The following is a 20,192-nucleotide window of genomic DNA, read 5'->3' as shown; positions in this document are numbered from 1 at the left end:
TTGGAGTTGATAAGTTAACCTTTTCCTTCCCCCGACATGGCTGAGCCTAGTGGTTGAACAAGGAGAAAGACATTCTCTCATAGCTATAGAAGAAACATAAGCCTTGAACTTCTAACCTCAGATGTTGGACAACAACAGCCTTGACCACTAAGCTAAACACTCATCTGCTGTGTTTCAACAATTAAAACAACTATTTATGTAAGAGGGAGAAACAAGACAATTCACCCAGCAAAACTTTTGTTAATGCCCAGTTACCATTATATGTTCTGTCCACTCCCCATTACAAGTGCATTGCAACTGTATTGTTGGAACTGTAAATGCTATTTTAAAAAATCAGAAAATTCTGAAGTTAATTTTCATCATGTTCCAGTATCCCTGCCCACCTTCCCGACGTGGGGTGGAGATCACACCCTGCATTCCTGTTCCCACTGGGCAACCTCTCCCTTTCTCAGTACAAGCTCAAAATATTTCTCTGTCTTCACACCTCTCAGCACACAGACTAAAGAATCCCCACATACCCACTGCAAACCACTTTTAACTCTGTCCCTTTCTTTGTGGCCAACGTATTCTGTGCCATCCCCCACACCACCCTGTCCCCAGTCCCCTCTTCACATCCCTACCTATCCTCAGCATACAGAGTGGAGATCCTTTCTCTCCCCCATGCGTACACTGAAACACCCCCCTCTCCAACCCTTTCTCACATCTCCTCAATAGGGAGTTGAGACCCCCGCCCAAGATGGGTCCCGCCCAGCCATGTGGTCCATGGGCAGGATTACAGAATGAAATAATTTATCCTAATGCATATGCACAAGAGGGCGGGCAGAGTTGATATGGCAATAGGGTGGTGGGGGTGTGGTCTCTGGCCTGTGTTTGGAGTGGGGGCAGGGACTGGATTCAAGTTGGTGTTGGAGCCTTAACTGAGAATTTGCTGCCAGACTTGAAATTCTTAACTATAATATTTTTATAATGGGTAGTTTTTGTGAAGGGAGTAGAATACATTCGCAGCCTCATTTGTGCACTGCAGTGCCTTTTGTTGGGGCGGAGGGGGTTTGAATTTCAACAGGATTTTGTTTTACAGAGAATAAGGCAGCAAAGCCCTCTCTGGGCTGTGCTTGTTCGTTTTAGTTTTGCTGGTTGTGTGCATGAGTGAGGGAAATCTGGGGTAACTGTGCTCCTGTTCAGCCCAACGCTCTCTCTCTGAAATTGGCAGAAATCGGGGTGGCTCTGTCCTCTAGATGACCCCGTTTGGGGGGGGGGCTCTGGGGAGGTTGTGTGCTCCCCTTCCTCCTCCTCCTCCTCCACTTATTTTTGTGAGATTGGGGGAGATTTGTGCATCCCTCCCCTTTGATGAGAAGAGAGGGGGGTGGCTCATTGCTCCTTCCCTCTTTGGACAAGCTTATGTTGGAATATGGGGGGGGGTGTTGGGCAGCCCCCCATCTGGGGGGACGGGGCGTTTGGAGGCCGGTCGTGGGGTATGGTCATAGATCGGGGCTGCTGTGCTGGGTATGCCGTGGTATGAGGTGTAGCGTTGCACCAGCGCTGTGCGCCCAGGTGGCACCGCAGGGGGAGCGAGGTGGCACTGAAAGGCCGTTTTGTGTGTGTGTCCAGGGCGGGGGGGGTGTGGGCGGCCCTCTCTCACACAGGCCTGCGAGGCCGGCTCCTGGTGAGACTCGCCGCAGCAGGGTGTCTTTGTGTCTGTGCTGAGCGCTTTGCCGAAGAGCATTAGAGCTCGCACTAATCTGATCCAGCAGCTGGGATTGGAGGGGCCAGGGTTACCATGGTAATCAGGCCCCAAGAGAAGCTGTCCCCAGCAGCCTCTTTTGTTCAGGCCTAACTCGGCGTTGGCAAAGCTAGCGCGGCCCGGAGAAGAAAGGCTCAGGAGAATGGGCCAGGGAGTGGCAGGGATCCCAGCGGGGGCTCTGCCCAGAGAGGCACCCAACAGCCAGCCACAATAATAGCCGCCCGCCAAGGGCTGCCACTCACACTTAGTGCTTGGCCACATGAACTTGGCTGCTGGGGCCAGCCGGCCCCACTAATCCCGCCTCCCCTGCCCTGGGTTTCCATGGACACAGAAGCCTGTTGAGGACACACATTAGCAGTTTGCAAGTTGAATGTGCGCCCGGTGCGGTGCTCGGAAAGGCCTGAGCCACTGGGAATGTGCTGAGGGCTGAAGGGGAGCCTGGCCTTCTGATCTCCAGGAGCTGCAAGCTCCGCATCCCCTGGCTTCCGTTCCTGCCACTGATCTTGGACAAGTCACTTTGCTGCTCTGTGCCTCAGTTTCACCATCTGTGAAATGGGACAAATAACCCTGACCCACCTCACAGGGAGGCTGTGGGCTTTATTGGTTCATGTCTGTAAAGTACCCATGCTTGGCATTCCTAGGTGCGTCTCCCTGGCAGAGTGAGCCCCCTGTCTGAACCCCCTGGCCTTGCCTAGTGACAGCAGGCAGTGGCAGCTGAGCTCACAGTTAGGCACTTCCCAGGTTTCCCTGCAGTTCTGCCGTATTGTTTGGATTGCTTAGTTTTTTGCTCTGTGGTTGAATTCTTGCTCTTTCTGCTCTTCAGCTGGAAGTTTCTTTGTTCTTGTTTATCTTCCATCATCTACCTTGCTCTCCACAGGGTGGCGCTGTTTGAGTCCTGTGTTGTCTAGTTTGAGAAACCCTGTCAGGGTGGTGTTTGAGATGCAAAGTGCCTCCTTGCACTGTGTCCGCTCTGAGCTGCTGGAGCGAAGGGTATCCTGCAATGAGCTCCACTTGTGTTTTGTTGTGTGGGTTCTGGAGTGTTTTAGTGTACTTTGTCCCCAGGACAGCATGAGGCTCTTAAGATGAACCAGGGCCAGCTCAGCTTATTGAAGTGTCCTGGGAGTTACTGTGGCAATGCTAGCCTGATAACTCCTCGTGATATTGTTGTGTGACACAGCAGGGCGATTACAAGGGAGTTTGACCAGTGGGATGGGGAATTGCAAGTGGCCACCCCATGCTGGGACAGTCCTGGACCACTCACGCTGCTCTGACAATGCACCTCAATCCTGACGATTTTTAACCCTGGCTGAGCCAGACCTGAGCCTCTCAGGCTGCTGATGCACCTTAATTCTAACCCACTCGTGTTCTAGTTTGGGCCTCTCCTAAAAGAAATTCACCAGCTGTGCTGAACTGTGAGTCAATTTCCAAACTAGTCTGAGCTCACCAAACTTATTTAGCCTATTATGTTGGAAAGATGTGACTCAGGGTCTCGAGAGGTGAAAGTCTGAGGAATCCATTTTGCTGTGTTTTGAACCGTTATTTATCTGTGTACACTTCTATTGATACTCTAAAAGTGCATTTGTGCTGGTATATAAAATGGTCCAGGCCCTAACAGGATTTTGTTTGATCCTAGAGTTCCTGGATGGGAGGCTCAAGATATTGAGAGGGTGCAGGAGTTGGCTGAGTTTTGGGGCACTGCTATAGCGTTCATGTAGGGGACAGTTGTTTTGAGACTGTAAATGTCTTTACATTTACTAGTCCGGTGGGGCTTATTTTAGAGTACAGAGTGGGCAATCTGACTTTGGAGGACTAGATTTCAAAGGAGGGGATTGGCTGATTTTTAGGGGACTACTGCTAGCTCCATCAGGACATGAGGCTTAGTTTGGGATGGTAACTGCTGTGATTGGGGTTCAAGCACTGCAAAGGGGCAGCTGCTGACTTTAGGGTATTGCTGAGAGGGGCATGGTATTCTGCTCCATCCCACTCAGGCCCACATAACCTTAATTAACCCATGGGATCCACCAGTCGTGAAAGCTCCCTCCCTTTCCAAGCTCTGAAGTAATAAAGACCATTGTAAAAAGTGGGTATGGCTGACAAGATAGTGTAAGTGAGCAGCTGGAGCATATTTCCACCCATTGGGCAACTCCCCCTCCCACCTGCCTCAGCGGAGAGAAGCAGGTAGCACGGAGTGTCAGACAAAGCGCTGGTTGTCCTATCTTCCATCTAAACTGTTAGGACTCCTTCCGCTCAGCTTGGATCACTAGTGAGTTTCTCGGGTCTTGGCCTCACTAACCTGATGGATCTTGGGCCTAGATGGGAAAGTTCAAGTCCCAGTTCCCTGGCTGTAGTGTGGCGTGGGATGGTAGCTGAGTCCTCTGTATGTCATTCTGCTCTTTGGAGCTGGCAGATGTGGGTGGTGATCCCTGTTCTTCGGGGGACCCAAGTGACCACACGACCCTTTTTCCATGTGACATTGTGGAGGGTATTTAGTAATGGCCTCCTTCCATCCTCCGATCTCACCTGTGGGAGAAAGCTGCCAGTGAGATAAACGGGCACCTGAGGTGGATGGAGCCCCCTTGTCAGGGGGATGTTGGTAAACCCCCTCTCCCATCTCATTCCAGCTGCAAGCTCTCTTTTGAAGGAAGCCTGGGGCTTGGCCATCTGACAGTGCTGGTTGGTAGAGATGGGCTCCGCCCCGAGTCCTTTCTCGGAAGGCAGCATCTCAGACTCCTTCACTGAGCAAGGCTGGGAAGGAGGAAAACAGGGAATTGTAAGTGGGGGAGGGAGAAATAGCTTATCCCAAGCAACGTAGGCTGCGTTGGTCCCTCCCGGCTGTCGTTGACTGAGGCGGAGGAAGGCCCTGGCTAGCTGCTGGATAGATACTGTTGCCCCTCCCTTGAGCACTTGCACATCCAGTTTCATAATCAGATTAAGGCAGTGGTATTAGCGAGGAGCATGGGTCAGTGGGACAGGTTTACGTGGTGGTTTACGCAGAGGGGATTGGAGTGCATTTTTAACTCTGCTTGGCCTGACTTGGAGCTGCACGGATTTGCTTCTCTACAAGGAACTACCCAGCAGAGCACAGGCAGGGGAAGGAAAGTTGCACCAGGCACTAGTGGGGGCAGGGGGGTGAAGGGGGAGAGTGGCCCCAGGGTTGGGGGAGGGGGATGGTTGGTGTCTGCCTCCACTCCCCCCATTCAGTAGGCAGCACTAGTTCAGTCCTTGTAGTAAATTTGCTCTAATTACACCCTCCAGCAGTAGGAAACCTCTCTTAAATGAAAGCTCCTCTGGGGTGGGGGTGGCTTCCCAGAGTCCCCAAGCAGAGTCTCTGTTGTCTGAGGCCTCCATTTTCCATCTCTGTGAGGCCCCTTATTCCTTCTCCCCTCCTCAGGCTTTGGTGTGTGCACACGGACACCGAGACAGACAGTCTCTCTCTTTCTCTCTCTCCCCACCCCCGGTCTGTGGAGCTGTAGGCAAATTGTCCAGGGCTGCTTCCTGGCTCATTGGGAAGGAAAGCGCCTGCCTTCCCCAGGAGCATGGCTAGGTGGGAATCTGTTCCAGCACCCTAAGTTTTGGATGAAGATGGACCCGTTTGGTTCATACTGGGAGCCCCTGCCCGCAGTATAGTGGGGAAGCTTTATTGTGGGGGAAAATCCTGTTCCCTTGTTGGGTCAGGGCCCTGGGACTTGGGGGCCTCCCAAGGGTAAGTGAATGGTTGATTTTTTGTGTCATGTTCTGCTTTGGGGGCAGGTGGGTGTCTCGTTTCTCTCTGGCATGGGGCTGGCAGAGCTCTTTCTCAGTAATAACCTGATCTGAGCCCTTTCCTCCTTTGTGCTCCTTGCAGGTGGATGATGCTATGCTGATGTTTGACAAGACAACCAATCGACACCGAGGTGAGGGCAGCACCCTGGCGCTGTGTGTGTGTGTGTGGAGTTGGCAGGGGATTGCGTAATGACAGGAGCAGCATGTATGTTTGTGGTGATGGGGCGGAGATAGTATCCCGTGGCCAGCAGCAGGGCATGCAGGTCACAGCTGCTCTTTATCTCACCTTCCATCACCCCATCCCTTCGCATCCACATCCTTTAACAGAGTCCCTCGCAGCACAGAGAGCTTTTGTCCAGACCGTTTCCTGTGCTGTAAACTTGCCGAGTGGCTGATATGTGAGAGGAGGCAGCCTCCTCCCCTCCCCAGCTATCTACGTGGCTCCAGTTGTCTGTGTGTGTCTTACCTTGTCCTGAGCAATCCGAACCCTGGGGAAGCTGACGCAAGACCCAGAAGAGTGCCTGCCTCTGACCCCTTCCTCAGCCCAGGGCTCCCAAGTCACCTTTTCATCAAATCCCATTTGTGGAATCTGGTTACAGAGTGGGAGCCTGGCTTTGGTATTCAGGCTCTTCGGATCAGGCAGGAGAGCATTGAGTTTGAGCCTTAGTTTTGGAGGTGCCTGATTCTCTTGTACATGTGCCCTCTAACTGGCTACGACTCTTAGGAGGACACCACAATGGTGTGCACCATACTGAGGACACAGCTACGCTGTGATGGTGGCAGCCCTTTCCTGGGCCACGGCCATGTTCACATGCAGCACTAAGCGCTTACATGGTGTGTCTGTCTGCTTCAGACTCACAGGCAGCACTTTCTGCTTGTGGCTCTCTCTCCCAGCTATCCTTGCGTATTCACTCTTGCTGCCCAGGGTGCCCTTCAGTGCATCCCATTTTGTTATTGTTTATGTGATTCTGGTTGCCTGATTTTATACACGTACCATTCCAGCTAGCCTGATGCGGGGGGGAAATGGCTAGCCCATAATAAATCATCAGATCCGGCACCTCTGCCCTCTACAGGAATTGGCTAGAGCAAAGTAAGCAGTCATGAGAAAAGAGGGAGGGTCCTCACATGGACCAGTAACTGGTTAAAAGATAGGAAACAAAGGGTGGTAATAGATGGTCAGTTTTCACAATGGAGAGAGGTAAACAGCAGGGTCTCCCAAGGCTCTGTGCTGAGCCCAATGCTGTTCAGCATATTCACAAATGATCTAGAAAAGAGGTAAACAGTGAAGTGCCAACATTTGCAGATGATACAGAATTACTCCCTATAGTTTTCAGAGTAGCAGCCGTGTTAGTCTGTATTCGCAAAAAGAAAAGGAGTACTTGTGGCACCTTAGAGACTGACTAATAGTGACCTCCCAAACTGGATGCAAAGAGTTACAAAGGGTTCTCACAAAACTGGGTGATTAGGTAACAAAATGGCCGATGAAATTCAGTGTCGACAAATGCAAAGTAATGCACACTGGGAAGCATAATCCCAACTATATATACAAAATGATGGGCTCTATATTAGTTATTACCCCACAAGAAAGAGATATTGGAGTCATTGTGGTTAGTTAAAACATCTCAGTGTGCAGTGGCAGTCAAAAAAGCTAACCAAATGTTAGGAACGATTAGGAAAGGGATAAATAATAAGACAAAAAATATAGTCATGCCACTATATAAATCCATGGTATGCTCACACCTGGAGTACTGCATGCCCCATCTTAAAAAGATGTGTTAGAATTGGAAAAGATACAGTGAAGGGCAACAAAAACAGACTAGGAGAGATTAAAAAGACAGGGTCTGTTCAGACTAGAGAAGAGACGACTAATGGGGGACATGATCGAGGTCTATACAATCATGACTGGCGTGGAGAAAGTGAATAAGGAAGTGTTATTTACCCCTTCACATAATGCAAGAAGCAGGGGTCACCCACTGAAGTTAATAGGCAGGAGGTTTAAAATAAACATAAGGAAATAATTCACACAATGCACAGTCAACCTGTGGAACTCATTGCCAGGGGAAGTTGTGAAAGCCAAAAACATAATGGGGTTCAAAAAAGAATTAGGTATGTTCATAAATAATAGGTCCATCAATGGCTATTAGCCAAGATGGTTAGGGATGCAACCCCATGTTCCACATGTCCCTAAATCTCCAACTGCCAGAAGCTGAGATTTAATGACTGGGGACAGATCACTCAGCAATTGCCCTGTGCTGTTCATTCCCTATGAAGCATCTGCCACTGGTCTGACCTAGTGTGGCCATTCTTATGCAGAGCATTACAGAAGGGGTAGGGAGGACTGCCTTCCTCTGAGCCATCAGGTATTGGCCTCTGCCTGAGGCAGGATACTAGATCAGATGGACCAGTCATCTGGTCTGGTATTGGGAACTTCTTGGCTTCAGTGTAGGGTACTTATCTTGAGTTCCCAAGGCACCCAGATATCAGATCATGATAGGGGCAAAATAAATGCCTACCTGGAGAGAAAGGAGAAGCTCATAGAAAGAGTCCAGTCCAGCTTGGAAAATACTGAAAAATGGAAAAGTTTGTGTGTGTGTATGTGTGTGTGTTTAAGTGATTTTTAGCACTGGTGAAGTTGACTCAGCAGCCCTGGAGGCTGAAAGCTCCACTTAGCCGCAGCTGCAATGCAAGCTCACTCAAAGTCCCTCACTGCCATGCCTCAGCTCTTCCCCAAAAGGGCCACCCCTAGCTGTGAAAAGGAAGTTTGGACTCCAAAGCCCAGTCAGTCCTTTGCCAAGACTGGCAGCAAAGGGGTCCGTTAGAGATGTGCTCTGAGCATAGGGCTGGGAGGCAAGAACTGCCAAGTTCTGTTCCCGCCTCAGATACTGATAGATGGTGTGAACTTGAGCAAATCACTTAACCTTTCCATGCCTTGGTTTTGCTCCAGAAATAGTGATGCTGATACTCTCCTGTCACACACAGGGCTGTAAGGACTAATTTATGTACAGGTAGGGCTTTGAAGATGAAATGTGCTGAGTATCACTATTTGGGATGGTGATATTTGTGATGTGGGCGCCTGTCTGTTGGGGACTGGACTGGGACCCACCAAACTCATTTCACATTCTGAACGGTATTGGCAGGAAACAGTTTTGTTCATATGGACCTCTGCTGGATTGGAACCCTCTATTGTGGTATCTGTCATTAAGCCATCTAAGTGCCATGGGCTTTAATGAAGCGGGGAGGTGCAGAAACGGAGCTGAGAGGAGAGAGGGAAATCTGGGAGAGGACAGTGATTTCCCTGCTCGTCATATGAGTGCTGCATGCATGCAGGACTTACTGAGACCAGAGGGGAGTGGAAGTATTGCCATGACTCAACTGGTCCACCCCAGGAACCTCTGGGTTGCCTTCTCTCCTGGGCATGTGGGACTGGCAGGTACTGATCACACAGCGTTCTACCCTGACCAGGAAGTGTTGCCCTTTCTTCAGGGTTTGGATTCGTCACATTTGAGAGTGAAGATATTGTGGAGAAGGTGTGTGAGATCCACTTCCATGAGATCAATAACAAAATGGTGAGTGTGAACTGCAAAGCCGGCAGTGGAAGGATGGGGCAAAGCACTAGGGCTCTGGGACTGCAGGTAGGAAGCAGATGGGACCCCTGAAATCACTGCCCCAGATCTAGGGAGGAGATACTCAACAAGGAGGGGAACCACTGCTGGTATTTGGAGCCCAAAAGGCAATGCAGTCTAACCATAACTTGGAATTGTAACTTTGTGACCCCGAGTGCTGTACAAGCGTTAGCTAAACTTCTCCCCAGCCCTGCGAGGCAGGTATCTTCCTTTAACAAATGAGGATACTGAGGCTCCAAGGTTGTCTTGCCGAAAGTCACAGAGAAAGTCAAGGACAGAACCATGGGTAGAATTTTAGTCACCTGTTTTAACTACTCAATAATGCTGCTTCTCTAGCAGAGTGACAGGGCGGGGGAGGCTGCAGGCAGTGTTAGTGGCTGCAGGATGGGAGGCAGGGTTGGGGAGTGGTGCGTGGGACAGAGCAGGCACAGTGGTTCCAATGCAATAAGGCAGCCCTTCTGGCCCGTGGCCCGCAGTACAGTATGTGCTCCGAGCAAATGTGCAGTGCAAGTCAAGGCCGAGGTCTGACACTTTTTTTTTTTCTCTTGTGGCAGGTGGAATGTAAAAAAGCTCAGCCAAAGGAAGTGATGTCCCCCACTGGCTCTGCGAGAGGGCGGTCCCGAGTGATGCCTTATGGGATGGATGCCTTCATGCTTGGGATTGGCATGCTGGGTAAGCGCTGCAAAGGAGAACCCTTCTCTCTAGCCCCCACATCATAATTGGCAGCAGCAGCAGCAGGGGGCTCTGCTCGGGGCAGAAGGCTTTATTCTGGGACTGCGTTTCTAGGTATAAGACAATGGGGGAGGTGGCTCAGGCTGTTCAAGAAGAAATTGGATCTATGACATCAGACCCCATTTTGAAAAGCAACACTGAAGCTAGGAGGAGGAGGGCTGGGATCAATGTATGATCACAAATCGCCCTCTGGTGGCAGCATGGAAGAACTGTAGATGTATCTCGTATGCACAGTTCTAGAGGTGGGGTCACACAAAAAACAGGAATGCAGTTGTGTTGGGAGGAATTTTAAGGCGTAATTGGAATTCCTGTCCAATATAATACCTATAGAACAGGATATACACTATGCTTCGGCACAAATAAAGGGCTGTATATGCCCTGGCAACACAATTGGGCCAAAAGCAGAGTTTTCCATGTCCAGGTATATTCCTGCCATGCTAGGCCAGACTTTACAATGAATGTTTGCTTCAGGAGCTCCCAATAGTAGTAGTCACGCTTCTTCTGTTGGGCGAAGGAGAGAGTATCACTTCAGATACACAGGCAGAGCATGTTCTCTGTGTGGCATCCTAATAAACAGTCTCCTTGTTTTTAAGGGGGATAAAAATGTCCTTGAGAATCCAGTGGAGCCTGTATACCACTGACTTCCCTCCTTTAGGGAAATCAAACGGGCCATTCTGACAAAGGACTGTCTGTGTGTGGCATTGTGGGGACCTTTTCTCTGTGACTTCAGAGCAAATGTGTTCAGGTTACAAAGGAAAAGGTGTGAGTTGTCCCCTCCGACTTCCAGCCCAATTAGCTCCTTTTAGGGTCTGAGAGTCAAACTTGGTTCTTTCTTGCTTGATCATCACCAGCAACCCGAGCCCATCCAACCTGTAGGTGTGGTTAAGGTGAACAAACACATGTGTCCTTTGGGTCAGGGCCCCTGGGGGTAGGGCTGGAGGAGGAACATTCAACCTGGCACTTGGATCCCAGCTTGGGTTGGCTGGGCTGGCAGGCAGAGGAAAAACACCTCTTTTTTGCATTTGCACTCATCACATTCTCACTGGAGTTGCTGAGATAAAATAGATCTGGAACCCCACAAAGCCACTTCAGATTTTAGTTTTTCTGTTTTTTGAGTAGAACTGTAATTTTAAACCAGCAGACTCAAATGAGTCAGTGGGAAATCCATGTACACTTGTCATGGGAGAACTCAAATCAAACATTCAGTTCTTAGTCAGCTGCTGGTTTTCTCATGGGACTGTTTAAAGTAGGTGATTAGCTATGACAGCTTCTCAGGAAATGGGAAGACTTGTAATAGTGATCTGTGCCAGGAACAGGCTATCTGCCTGCATGTTTTCAGCCACCTGTTCTTTTTGTATCTACTTCAGAATGTTAGCCAGCAGCTCTATTACGAAAGTAGATGATGGGTGATTTAGTACCAGTCAGTCATCCATATGCTCCCACTGTCTCTTAGATCCCCTTTTCTCTAAACCAGCTAGTGCTTTAGTTTGTGGGACCTTGAGCTTTCTGACTGGGAAATCTACACGTCTTTGCAGGGTAACAATGTCTGGAACCACGAAGGGGCAATGTATTAAAATTCCATTAAAATTCTTCCCCAAATTCCTGCACGGTATGCACTGTGTGCGCACGCGTGTGTTGTTCAACTGCTATGTTACTTGGTCCTTTCATAGTGTGTGTTCATTGTTCAGGATATGGGGAGGCAGGCAGAGCTGGGACTGGAAAGTGGCATTGTGTGCGTTCGTGTAACAATCCCCTCTTCTCTGCTGGCAGGTTATCCAGGTTTCCAAGCTGCCACTTATGCCAGTCGGAGTTACACGGGCCTTGCACCTGGCTACACTTATCAGTTTCCTGGTAAGTGCCTCTTCCTGCCCAGTCATCCAGTTTGTCCTCACACTAAGGGAAGCCCGTGGCATGTGACTGAATCTCTGCCTGTTTTACCCTTGCCCTAGTTTGGGCTTTCTTTAAAACTGTGAAGGTGGGAGGGGACGGAGGCCTGGAATAGGTGGGAACCGCCTACTGGCTAGTTAGGAAGGAGGCTGTAGCCATGTGAGCGTCTGCTGTTGTTATCCTCTCGCTCCAGTGACAGGAAAAGTCCTAGGTTCATGCGCCCCCCTCTCGGCTAGGTTCCTCTGTGGGGGCTGCTATTACACAGAAGGGCCCTTGCAGCTCTGCTGGTCTTGCTGCCTCTGTGTGTGTGTGTGTGTGTGTCTGTCTCTCCGCCAGAGTCGCCACCTTTCTGAAAACAGAGTGCAGGACTTGACCCCTGCTAGCTTTAAATGGGCCTGAAGTTCCCTAGGCCTCCTAAATGTGAGAGTCTAAGTTGCAGTGAGCTGTATCCTGGATCTCTTAGAGGCCTAGCAAACCCCTCTTCACAACACTGCATATTTGTAAATTCCCCAAGCTGTCCCATTCCTTGTCTTGAAGCCCAGATGTGACCATCACTGCCTGATCCCTGATGAATGCACTGTAGCTGCTCTGAGCTTTCTGCTGGCCTCCTCTCCCTCCCCTGCCTGCACAAGCAAAGAGTGGGATGCAGGGCCACCCTATAAAAGACTGCCCTGCTGTTCTCGGGACAAGTGGCAACTCTGAGTGTCCCCTGCCCTCCTCTGCCCCCCATCCCCAATGGACTGTGTAGAAGGCCTGACATTAGGCGATTGGCAACGGGCTCTGGCAGCTTTCACCTCTAAGCTGCTAGTCGGAACCCCGCCTGTGTTGGCGGCGACTGAAAGTTGCTGTCTGGTAGTCTGTGCGAATCCAGTTGCTGGGTCTCAGTCCTAGCGAACCAGGTGTTCATATCACAAAGCCACCTCCAGCTCAACTGGCACTTGTTGGCAGCCCTAGCTGCGAGGCCAAGGATTGGCTGGGCCAAAGAGACTGAACTCCCCTTTCAACCCTGAGGCGCACAGTCTGGGCGGCTTCCACTGCCCTTGCCTGGACTGTACCTGTTCTGGGGGTAAGCAGAGGCTTTCAGTCTCGCATGCTGTCAGTCCAGCTCAAAATTCATTTAAAATAAAGAGCCAAAGGCTGGGTGCTGCAGTGACTTCATCCCTCTCTGTCTGGCCTTGTGTTCTATCCAGAAAGGCCCAATGCTGCTGTCTCTCTGCCAGATCCCCCTCGGGGGCATTTTACAAGTTCCTAAGTTGTCTTACATTTCGTTTTTAGAATTCCGTGTAGAGCGGACCCCTCTCCCGAGTGCCCCCGTCCTCCCTGAGCTCACAGGTCAGTCCCGCTGATTTCCTAAAACTCACAAGCTGGAAGGGGAGAAGGGGCTTTGGGTCATTCCAGTGATGTCGCTGCCCCATAGCTTGGCGCAGTAAGACTGGAAACGTTCCTCATTTCCTCTTCCATCTGCACTAGCTACATCAAGAACAGGGGCTGGGGGCGAGGGGTGGAGAGGGGAACTGAACCATGCATATCACATTGGGGGAGATGAGAGATGCAGGTCTTACATGATGAGGGCAAGTAGGCTTGAATCCCCAGATTCTCTAGCTTCTGAACTGCTGCTGTTCCCTGCCCTGTTTTCGCTCCTTACCCAGCGGTTAGCCTCTGAATCATTTATGAAAACCTTGTTGCTAGTAATGTGAATTCTAAGAAATCCACTACTCCAGTCCCAGCCTGAGCTGCTGTAATGCAGGGCACCGGACCTGGGGGAGCTTGCAGCTACTTTGATCCCGCCTGGGAGTTAGTGTAGGGAATGATATTTCAGCACTGGGTATGGTGAAGCTCACCGCTACCTAAGCCCCAGGCTCGCTAGGCAGAGAATGGTAGAGGAACATTGAGTGTGGTGGAGCTCCCAGCTGTACTCATCAGTAGTGGTGGTTGAGCATGGTGTAATAGAAGGGGGGATGATGAAGTTTTGCAAAGACTAGTCAGGAGTTTTGAGTATTTCCGCAAAGTATAAACACCTGCTTCTTCCCCCAGCTCCTCAGACCTCTGAGTTTGTGTAGCATGTATTCTTGGTGCTGCTCTTTCCATAGGATCTTTGTTCCATGGCCACATTTTCCCAAGCTCTGCAGCATGCATGGTATTTGTCTTAGAAAAGCAGCTATGTCTAGCAGTGGGCTGGCCTCCTCCTCCCTATACACCATCCCATCTTCCATAACATCCTTTCACTCTGACACTTCCTTGACGCCATCTGTTTTTTCAAGGACTGGATTTTCCTGCAGTGAGGATACAGACTTCTGCAGGGAGCTTATTCTTTGGAAGCTTTGCTAGCTGCAGTGGGTTTGGGGAGGATTGGAAGGGGAGTTTTCCAATGGCTCAGAATAGTGCTGATCCTCCTAGAGTGTGCACCTCAAAGAACGCTGAGGTTGGTAAAACAAATTACTCAGAGGGAAGTGGGGTGTATTAAGTTAATAAAGCCATCCCCTGGAGCCACATATATAGTTGAATAAGCCTCTGAAATTCCACCTGTGGCTGTGATTCTGACAGTTCCCAACCAGAGTAGGGTTGGACTGCATCTGTATTTGAATAGGGGGCTTCCCAGAAAAAAATGGGTGTTGCAAGAGTAGTGTTGATAACTCAGTAAAAGGTGCTCTTCCCTCTAAGTCCACGTGGGACTAGTGCCCCTGCAGGGTGTGAAGAGGCACCTTGCTGCTGGAGGAGCGTAAAACAGAAGTCCTGCTCACTGAAGCTCATTAGAGAGAGACTGGTACTTTTGCCAGCAGTGAACTATTAATGCTGGTGTCCTGGTTAGCTGCCATGTTAGGTAATTACAACCTCTGTCCCTAGATTCCCTCCAGAATTTCAGCTGGAGACGGGGGTATTCCTCATTTCGCTGCTGTGGGCTGTTAAACAGTCACCAGGCAGCTTGTTGTGGTGGGTGCTCTGAGTCATGTGCACGCCTTGGGCTTGCTCCCATGAGGTACGTGCTCCCGCAGCTCCTGCTGAGACATCCGGGGGAACGGAGGACATTCAGCATCTTGCAGGACCAGGCCAGTAGGTTGTGAAGTGCTTCAGGAACCTTCTGGCTGAACGTGGCTCTATAAATGTAAACCATCAGCCGGGGCTGTATTGAGTACAATTGAAACAAGAAGGGTGGTTCTCTGAAAGTCTCGGGTGCTGCTCCTGTGTGAAAGAGCTAATGAGAGGTGAGCTTCCTGGGCAAGGCAGAAGTCTGGTTTCTAACTAGATAAACTACAAGGCAAAAATATTTTTCCTACAGAGGAAATTGGATTCTTTCTCAGCAAAACCGGCCCTTTACTCACCACAACAGCATCTTTGGGAGAAAAATACTGTCCGCTCTGTGCTTATGTTTGCTGAAGACCTATGATAAGCCACTAACCCAAATCTAAGCCCCCAGTGTGATGTACGCCTGAAACCAGACAAAGCCTACAACTAAACATTCTCTCCCGAGCTAGTCTGGATTTCAGCCCTTTAACTCAATCGATTTGTTCTGACCTCTTTACATTGCTCTAAACAGAATCACAGTGGATTTTGCAGTAGAGCATGAAATGCTGACCCAGTCATGTTAGGGGAAATGAGAACAGTACTGCATAGGTGCCTTGTGGCCTCAGGGCTGGGCACCCATGGCAGTAGAAATATGGACGACATTTGCTACATATAAGTTAAGGCTTCCAGTGTTAATTGTGCCTTTTCCGGCTTCTGCACTGCCAGGCGCATGCTCCACACTCTTCTAGAGTGGACAGCCAGGGGGTTGCAGTTGGCAGGAGAGCTGGAAAAGTAGGGAGGATTGCATGTCTGCAGCTGTGTGAGATCTGGGGTGGAGGACGTTGCGTGAGTATTGAACCATTGCTGTTGGAAGGTGCTAGAGAAGGGTGCTGTGCCCCAGCATGGCTGGAGGATGCTGAGCATTGGAGTTGTCTTCTGGATGAGATGTCAAACCAAGCTACTGACCCTCTGTGCCCACCAAAAATCCCCAGAGTTGGGGTGTTAGCCTTTAGGGTTGGAGCCAAATGCCAATAGCCATCCTAAATTCCCCATGCCGGTTCACCTCGCTATGGGATTCTCAGTCACTTCCTGTCCTGAGTTGGCATGTGGCATTGCGGTTTGGCAGTGTCACCCCAGATGTCGCTGTGTTTCAGTCCTGAATGAAAAGTTTCCTATGCCGGAATTGGTCAGCTCAGTTGCTTGAGGGCTTTTCTAAATGAAAGCTGTCCTGTAAATGCAGGGCTGTGTGTTCCTCCTGCGTATCCATCCTGAGTGTAGCAGGTAACGTGCCAAGCTCATGCACCTTTTTGGCAGCTGTTCCCTGGAGGGAAGGGAAGGTGCCTGCTCAGGAGCGTCCCTTGGTGCCGCTATGAAAGGCCTGTTCCTTCTCTTCCAGCAATTCCCCTTACTGCATACGGGCCAATGGCGGCGGCGGCAGCAGCAGCAGCTGTAGTGAGAGGGACAGGTAACTGCCACTTTCCTACCCGGGGAAGCAACCTGGCTGAGGTTTGCATTGGGCCATGAGAGGGGGGTGGGACGGGGTTGCATTTTGGGATCTTCACCATGTAGTTTTGCTTCCTCCCTTAGGTTCTACTCCGAGCCGCACTGGTGGGTTTCTGGGCACTACCAGTCCTGGGCCAATGGCAGAGCTTTACGGAGCAGCCAATCAGGATTCAGGGGTCAGCAGTTACATCAGTGCTGCGAGTCCAGCTCCAAGTACTGGCTTTGGTCACAGCCTAGGGGTGAGTGTTTCACACCCAGCTGTTGAGGTTGGGGGGTAGAAGGAGGTGGGGTGTGTATAAATCATTAAACCTTTTGGGATGGTGATTTCTACAACTATGAATACCCAAATGACAACCGCTGCAGGCAACCTCGAGGCTTGGTTACTGCAATATACAGTTCCTAGGCATAAAAACACTGAGCTTAAGGCCCCAATTGGTTCCTAATGCAGCAGCCTACTTAGCTTACAGAACAGGCTGCTGAGTGCATGTCATCTCAGAACTCTGCTCTCTACACTGGTCCCCGTTGAATACCAAGTTAAGTGCTAGGGCTTGGTCCCATTCTTCAAAGCCCTCCGCAGAACTGGCCCAAGCTACCCAAGGGCCTATTACCTCACTCTGCCACATAGCCTGCCATGACAGGTACCTTCCTCTGGGCTGATGGAACTAGCACCTCAACGGTGAGACTCGTGAGCAGTGGAAACAGCTTTCCCAGCAGCTGGGCCATGACTGAGCTCACCACTGTAAGTGTTCAGAAAGACCACAACTATTCTCGCTGTCAGAATGAAACACAGAACTCCCTTCCAAAGGTGGAACGTACATGGGTCCCCAGGAATAACACAAGGCTGGACAGGGACGGGGAGAGTGCAGAGCAAATATCTGCTAGCTGCATGTTTCCCTATGGAATGTGGGGCTACAGCTGGGAAAGGACTGGGGATTCCATAGGACTCTGCTGGGGGATATTAGGTGGCTCGGAAGAGACGGACTAGTGATGGCATGTTTCCTGAGTGGGAGATAGTATGAGGGTTGTATCACTCCATGTAAATCTCAGGATGCTGAGAGGCCTCCTCATAGTGCATTGGGGGCTAAATGATTCCAGTCAGATCTCTAAAGGGGGTAGGGCTGTCCTTAGGAATAGTACTTTTAGGGAGCTGTGTCACTGACATCCCAATAAATTCCTACAAGGGAAGGGACGGATGGACAAATCACACTCATGGACTCAACCTCTTTCCTTTGGTTTGTCTAATCGGGGGATTTGAATTCTTCCTCTGTAGGGTCCCTTGATTGCAACGGCTTTTACCAATGGGTACCATTGAAGCTAGCGACCAAGGAGGCAGGAGGTAAGATGTTTGAACAGGAGAGGTTGGAAAGGTGTGAGAGGAGTGAAGCTAGGCTCAGGAGGGGATTTTATTATTAAGTTATACTAAGAGTTTCCTATTGGTTGGGCCAACGTTCAGGGGCTTCATCTGAAGACGAGAGCAAGGAGGCCAGGCGAGGGGCTGCATTCTGTCCTGTTCACCCAGTGACCCAGGTTCTAATTCCTTGTCCCAGACTTCTGCTCCCCAAGCTTGAAGTGCTGCAGAGGCATTCCATTGAGTGTGGGCAGGAAGGGACAGGAAATGGTGTTTTGCTTGAGTAACCTCTTTGGCCAGTTAGAGTGTCACTGTTGGGCTCTAAAGGGAAGCTCATCCAGGTCTCTGAGGCCAGAAGAATAAGTGCCTGTGCCCCGGTGGTAGCAGGGAGAAGGGGAAGCCCACAGTTGGAAGGGTGTGGAATGAGGGAAATGGAGAGGATAGTATGGAGACCTGGTAGAAATAGGGGAGTTGGAGACAGAAAATAGACAGGCACAGTTGGCCAAAATCCTAAGGCAATGTGAGCTCTCGCACTAGCACTCTGGAAAGACAAGCCCCTCCCACCCTTTACTTTGCAGTACCCTGAGTGCAGCTAACTCAGCAAATGTCACTGCTGCTGAGAGCACTGCATCTCTGGAGTGCTGTTTCCCCTCCATGGAGGTGGTCTGTGGGAGAAAAGAGGCTTCCACATCCAGATGGGAGTGGGGAAAATCCTACACGCAGCTCCAGCTGTGTCCCTGAGAACGGGGTGAGGGGGAGCTGTTGGAGGGTCTTGGTGCACACCTCAAAAGTGGCAGAAGTTTGGTAGTTTAAACAGAGAAATGTGACTGAAATGAGTAGGGCAGATATTTCCAGGGAAAGGGTGTGACTGGGCTGCTTCTCTTCAACCAGGGATAACTTGAGTGCAGTTTGCAGCGTATAACTAGCCTCGTCTTTACTAAAGAAGTTTGACCCAGGGAGCCCGCAGATCTTAGCATGCAGTACTCCTTGATCCAAGAAGTCAGGCTGCACTGCATGCTGGGGCTTGTCCCTTTGGCCCACACCTTCATGTTAAAGATAGGGGCAGTTGCATTCTGCCCCACTTCTTTGCCAATCAGGTGCAATCTTCATGCCACTACCAAGGTGCCAGCACAATCCTGCATTGTGGGTAATTTGGACACCCCCTGTTCCTGTGTCAGACAAGACAAAAAACTGAAAGGTTGTTAGTTTTTCTTTTGTTTGTTTCTGTCTCCTCTACCCCCCGTACCCCCCACCTCTGCTGGTCTCCTGCAGATTCCCCAGTGACCTAACCAAGGACAGCGGGCTGGAGGATCTGGTGAGCCTTGGGGGATGAGCCAAGGTTTCCTTTTTATTGAATAAAACTGCACACTGCCGGCTGGCTGCCAGGCTCCTGCTGACCTGCCCTGATCTCTCCCATTGAACAGACCACACTGGACTGAACCCAAGGAGATCATCTCGCTTTCTTACTAACCACCGATGGTTTACGCTTCTCCCTCCCCCAACCCCCCGATTCTTCTTTATTTATTTTATTAGCTGGTAGTTTTATTTTTTATTTTATTTTTTTTATCTTTATTTTTTGGGGGGTGACCCTCTTTTTCATTGTTTGCTCTTTCCTGAGCTAGTAGACATATTTTATGAATTGGCTTTGTGATCGTGTTAGGTAGTTTTTAATGAGGAGTATTTTTATTTGGCTTTGAAATTGTTTTGAATTTTTTCAATTCTGTTGTTGTCAACATTTTTAAAGGACAGTCTGTGATGTGAACACAGTTCTGAAGGGAAGAGAGATGCAGAGAGAGAGAAGGCTGAGCAGAACTGATGCATTTCTTCTTCTTTTTTTTTAAAGAAACTGTTTTTAATTGTTTCTGTTTTGTAAATGTGAGGTTTTGAAATGTGTGAAGCTCCAAGGATCTGAAACGGTGGGACGTCGCTACGGAACAAAACAAAATGTATATTTTGCTAAGTAAAAACACTACCCTTACAGCTGAAAGTATTTTTGTTTTCCTAGATTTAGTTTTACGTGGGGTTTGCTTTTTCCTAGTGTATAATATGTAAATATCGCGAGGTGAACCTGGCTGCAGCCTGATTCAAGGTTCCTGAACCTGGCACCTCAGTGTGAGCAATATTCTCCAGCAGAATCCTGACAGGACTCCTTTCTTTTTTGTACACCTGTTACTGTAAGATTTTAAGACCTCTGAGATGAAGGGGGAGAGAGGGGAATGAAACTTACCGGCTATCGGCTATTTTGCTGAGCGGGTTAAAGCGGCTCCCTGTCGCTTGATGTACGGGCTCCCTAAGTGCCAGCATCTGGTTTGGCTAGGCAAAGGGCTTTACTGTCTCTGCTTGTCTTTGTTACTTTGAAAGGAATTGACTCTCCAAATAGTATCACTTGTGTCAAGATGGTCTGGGGAAGGGCATCATCCTTTAGGGGGCAGGGTATTGGGAAGGGCTCATTGTCAGGGGTGGGATGTGGGGGTGGTCATTCTCTGAAGGGCAGGGCATTGGGTGGGGGAAGTCATTAACTGGGGGGTGGTAATGTATGGGGGAAGGGTTAGTAAAGGGCTTCTCAGGGATCATATGAATTCTAGAATCACAG

General features: G+C 49.9%; 1 protein-coding gene across 4 annotated transcripts in view; it reads left to right on the top strand.

Moving 5' to 3' along the window:
* The window catches only part of MSI1 (musashi RNA binding protein 1), a 36,956-nt gene extending 16,927 nt beyond the window's left edge, over positions 1 to 20,029 (top strand). For 3 of the 4 annotated variants that reach the window (XM_074972361.1, XM_074972362.1, XM_074972359.1), the window contains exons 7-15: positions 5,586 to 5,634; positions 8,987 to 9,069; positions 9,681 to 9,798; positions 11,629 to 11,709; positions 13,021 to 13,077; positions 16,145 to 16,213; positions 16,336 to 16,490; positions 17,522 to 17,587; positions 18,872 to 20,029. In XM_074972361.1, coding sequence (XP_074828462.1) covers positions 5,586 to 5,634; positions 8,987 to 9,069; positions 9,681 to 9,798; positions 11,629 to 11,709; positions 13,021 to 13,077; positions 16,145 to 16,213; positions 16,336 to 16,490; positions 17,522 to 17,563 — 654 coding nt within the window. In that variant the 3' untranslated portion in view covers positions 17,564 to 17,587; positions 18,872 to 20,029. The remainder of the gene's footprint in view (positions 1 to 5,585; positions 5,635 to 8,986; positions 9,070 to 9,680; positions 9,799 to 11,628; positions 11,710 to 13,020; positions 13,078 to 16,144; positions 16,214 to 16,335; positions 16,491 to 17,521; positions 17,588 to 18,871) is intronic. The other variant, XM_074972360.1, reaches the window with a different exon arrangement.
* The last annotated feature ends 163 nt before the right edge of the window (positions 20,030 to 20,192 follow it).

This window comes from Natator depressus, chromosome 15 (genome assembly GCF_965152275.1).
Source record: "Natator depressus isolate rNatDep1 chromosome 15, rNatDep2.hap1, whole genome shotgun sequence".
Taxonomy (NCBI): Eukaryota; Metazoa; Chordata; order Testudines; family Cheloniidae; genus Natator; species Natator depressus.
This window is presented reverse-complemented; position numbering and strand designations above follow the sequence as displayed.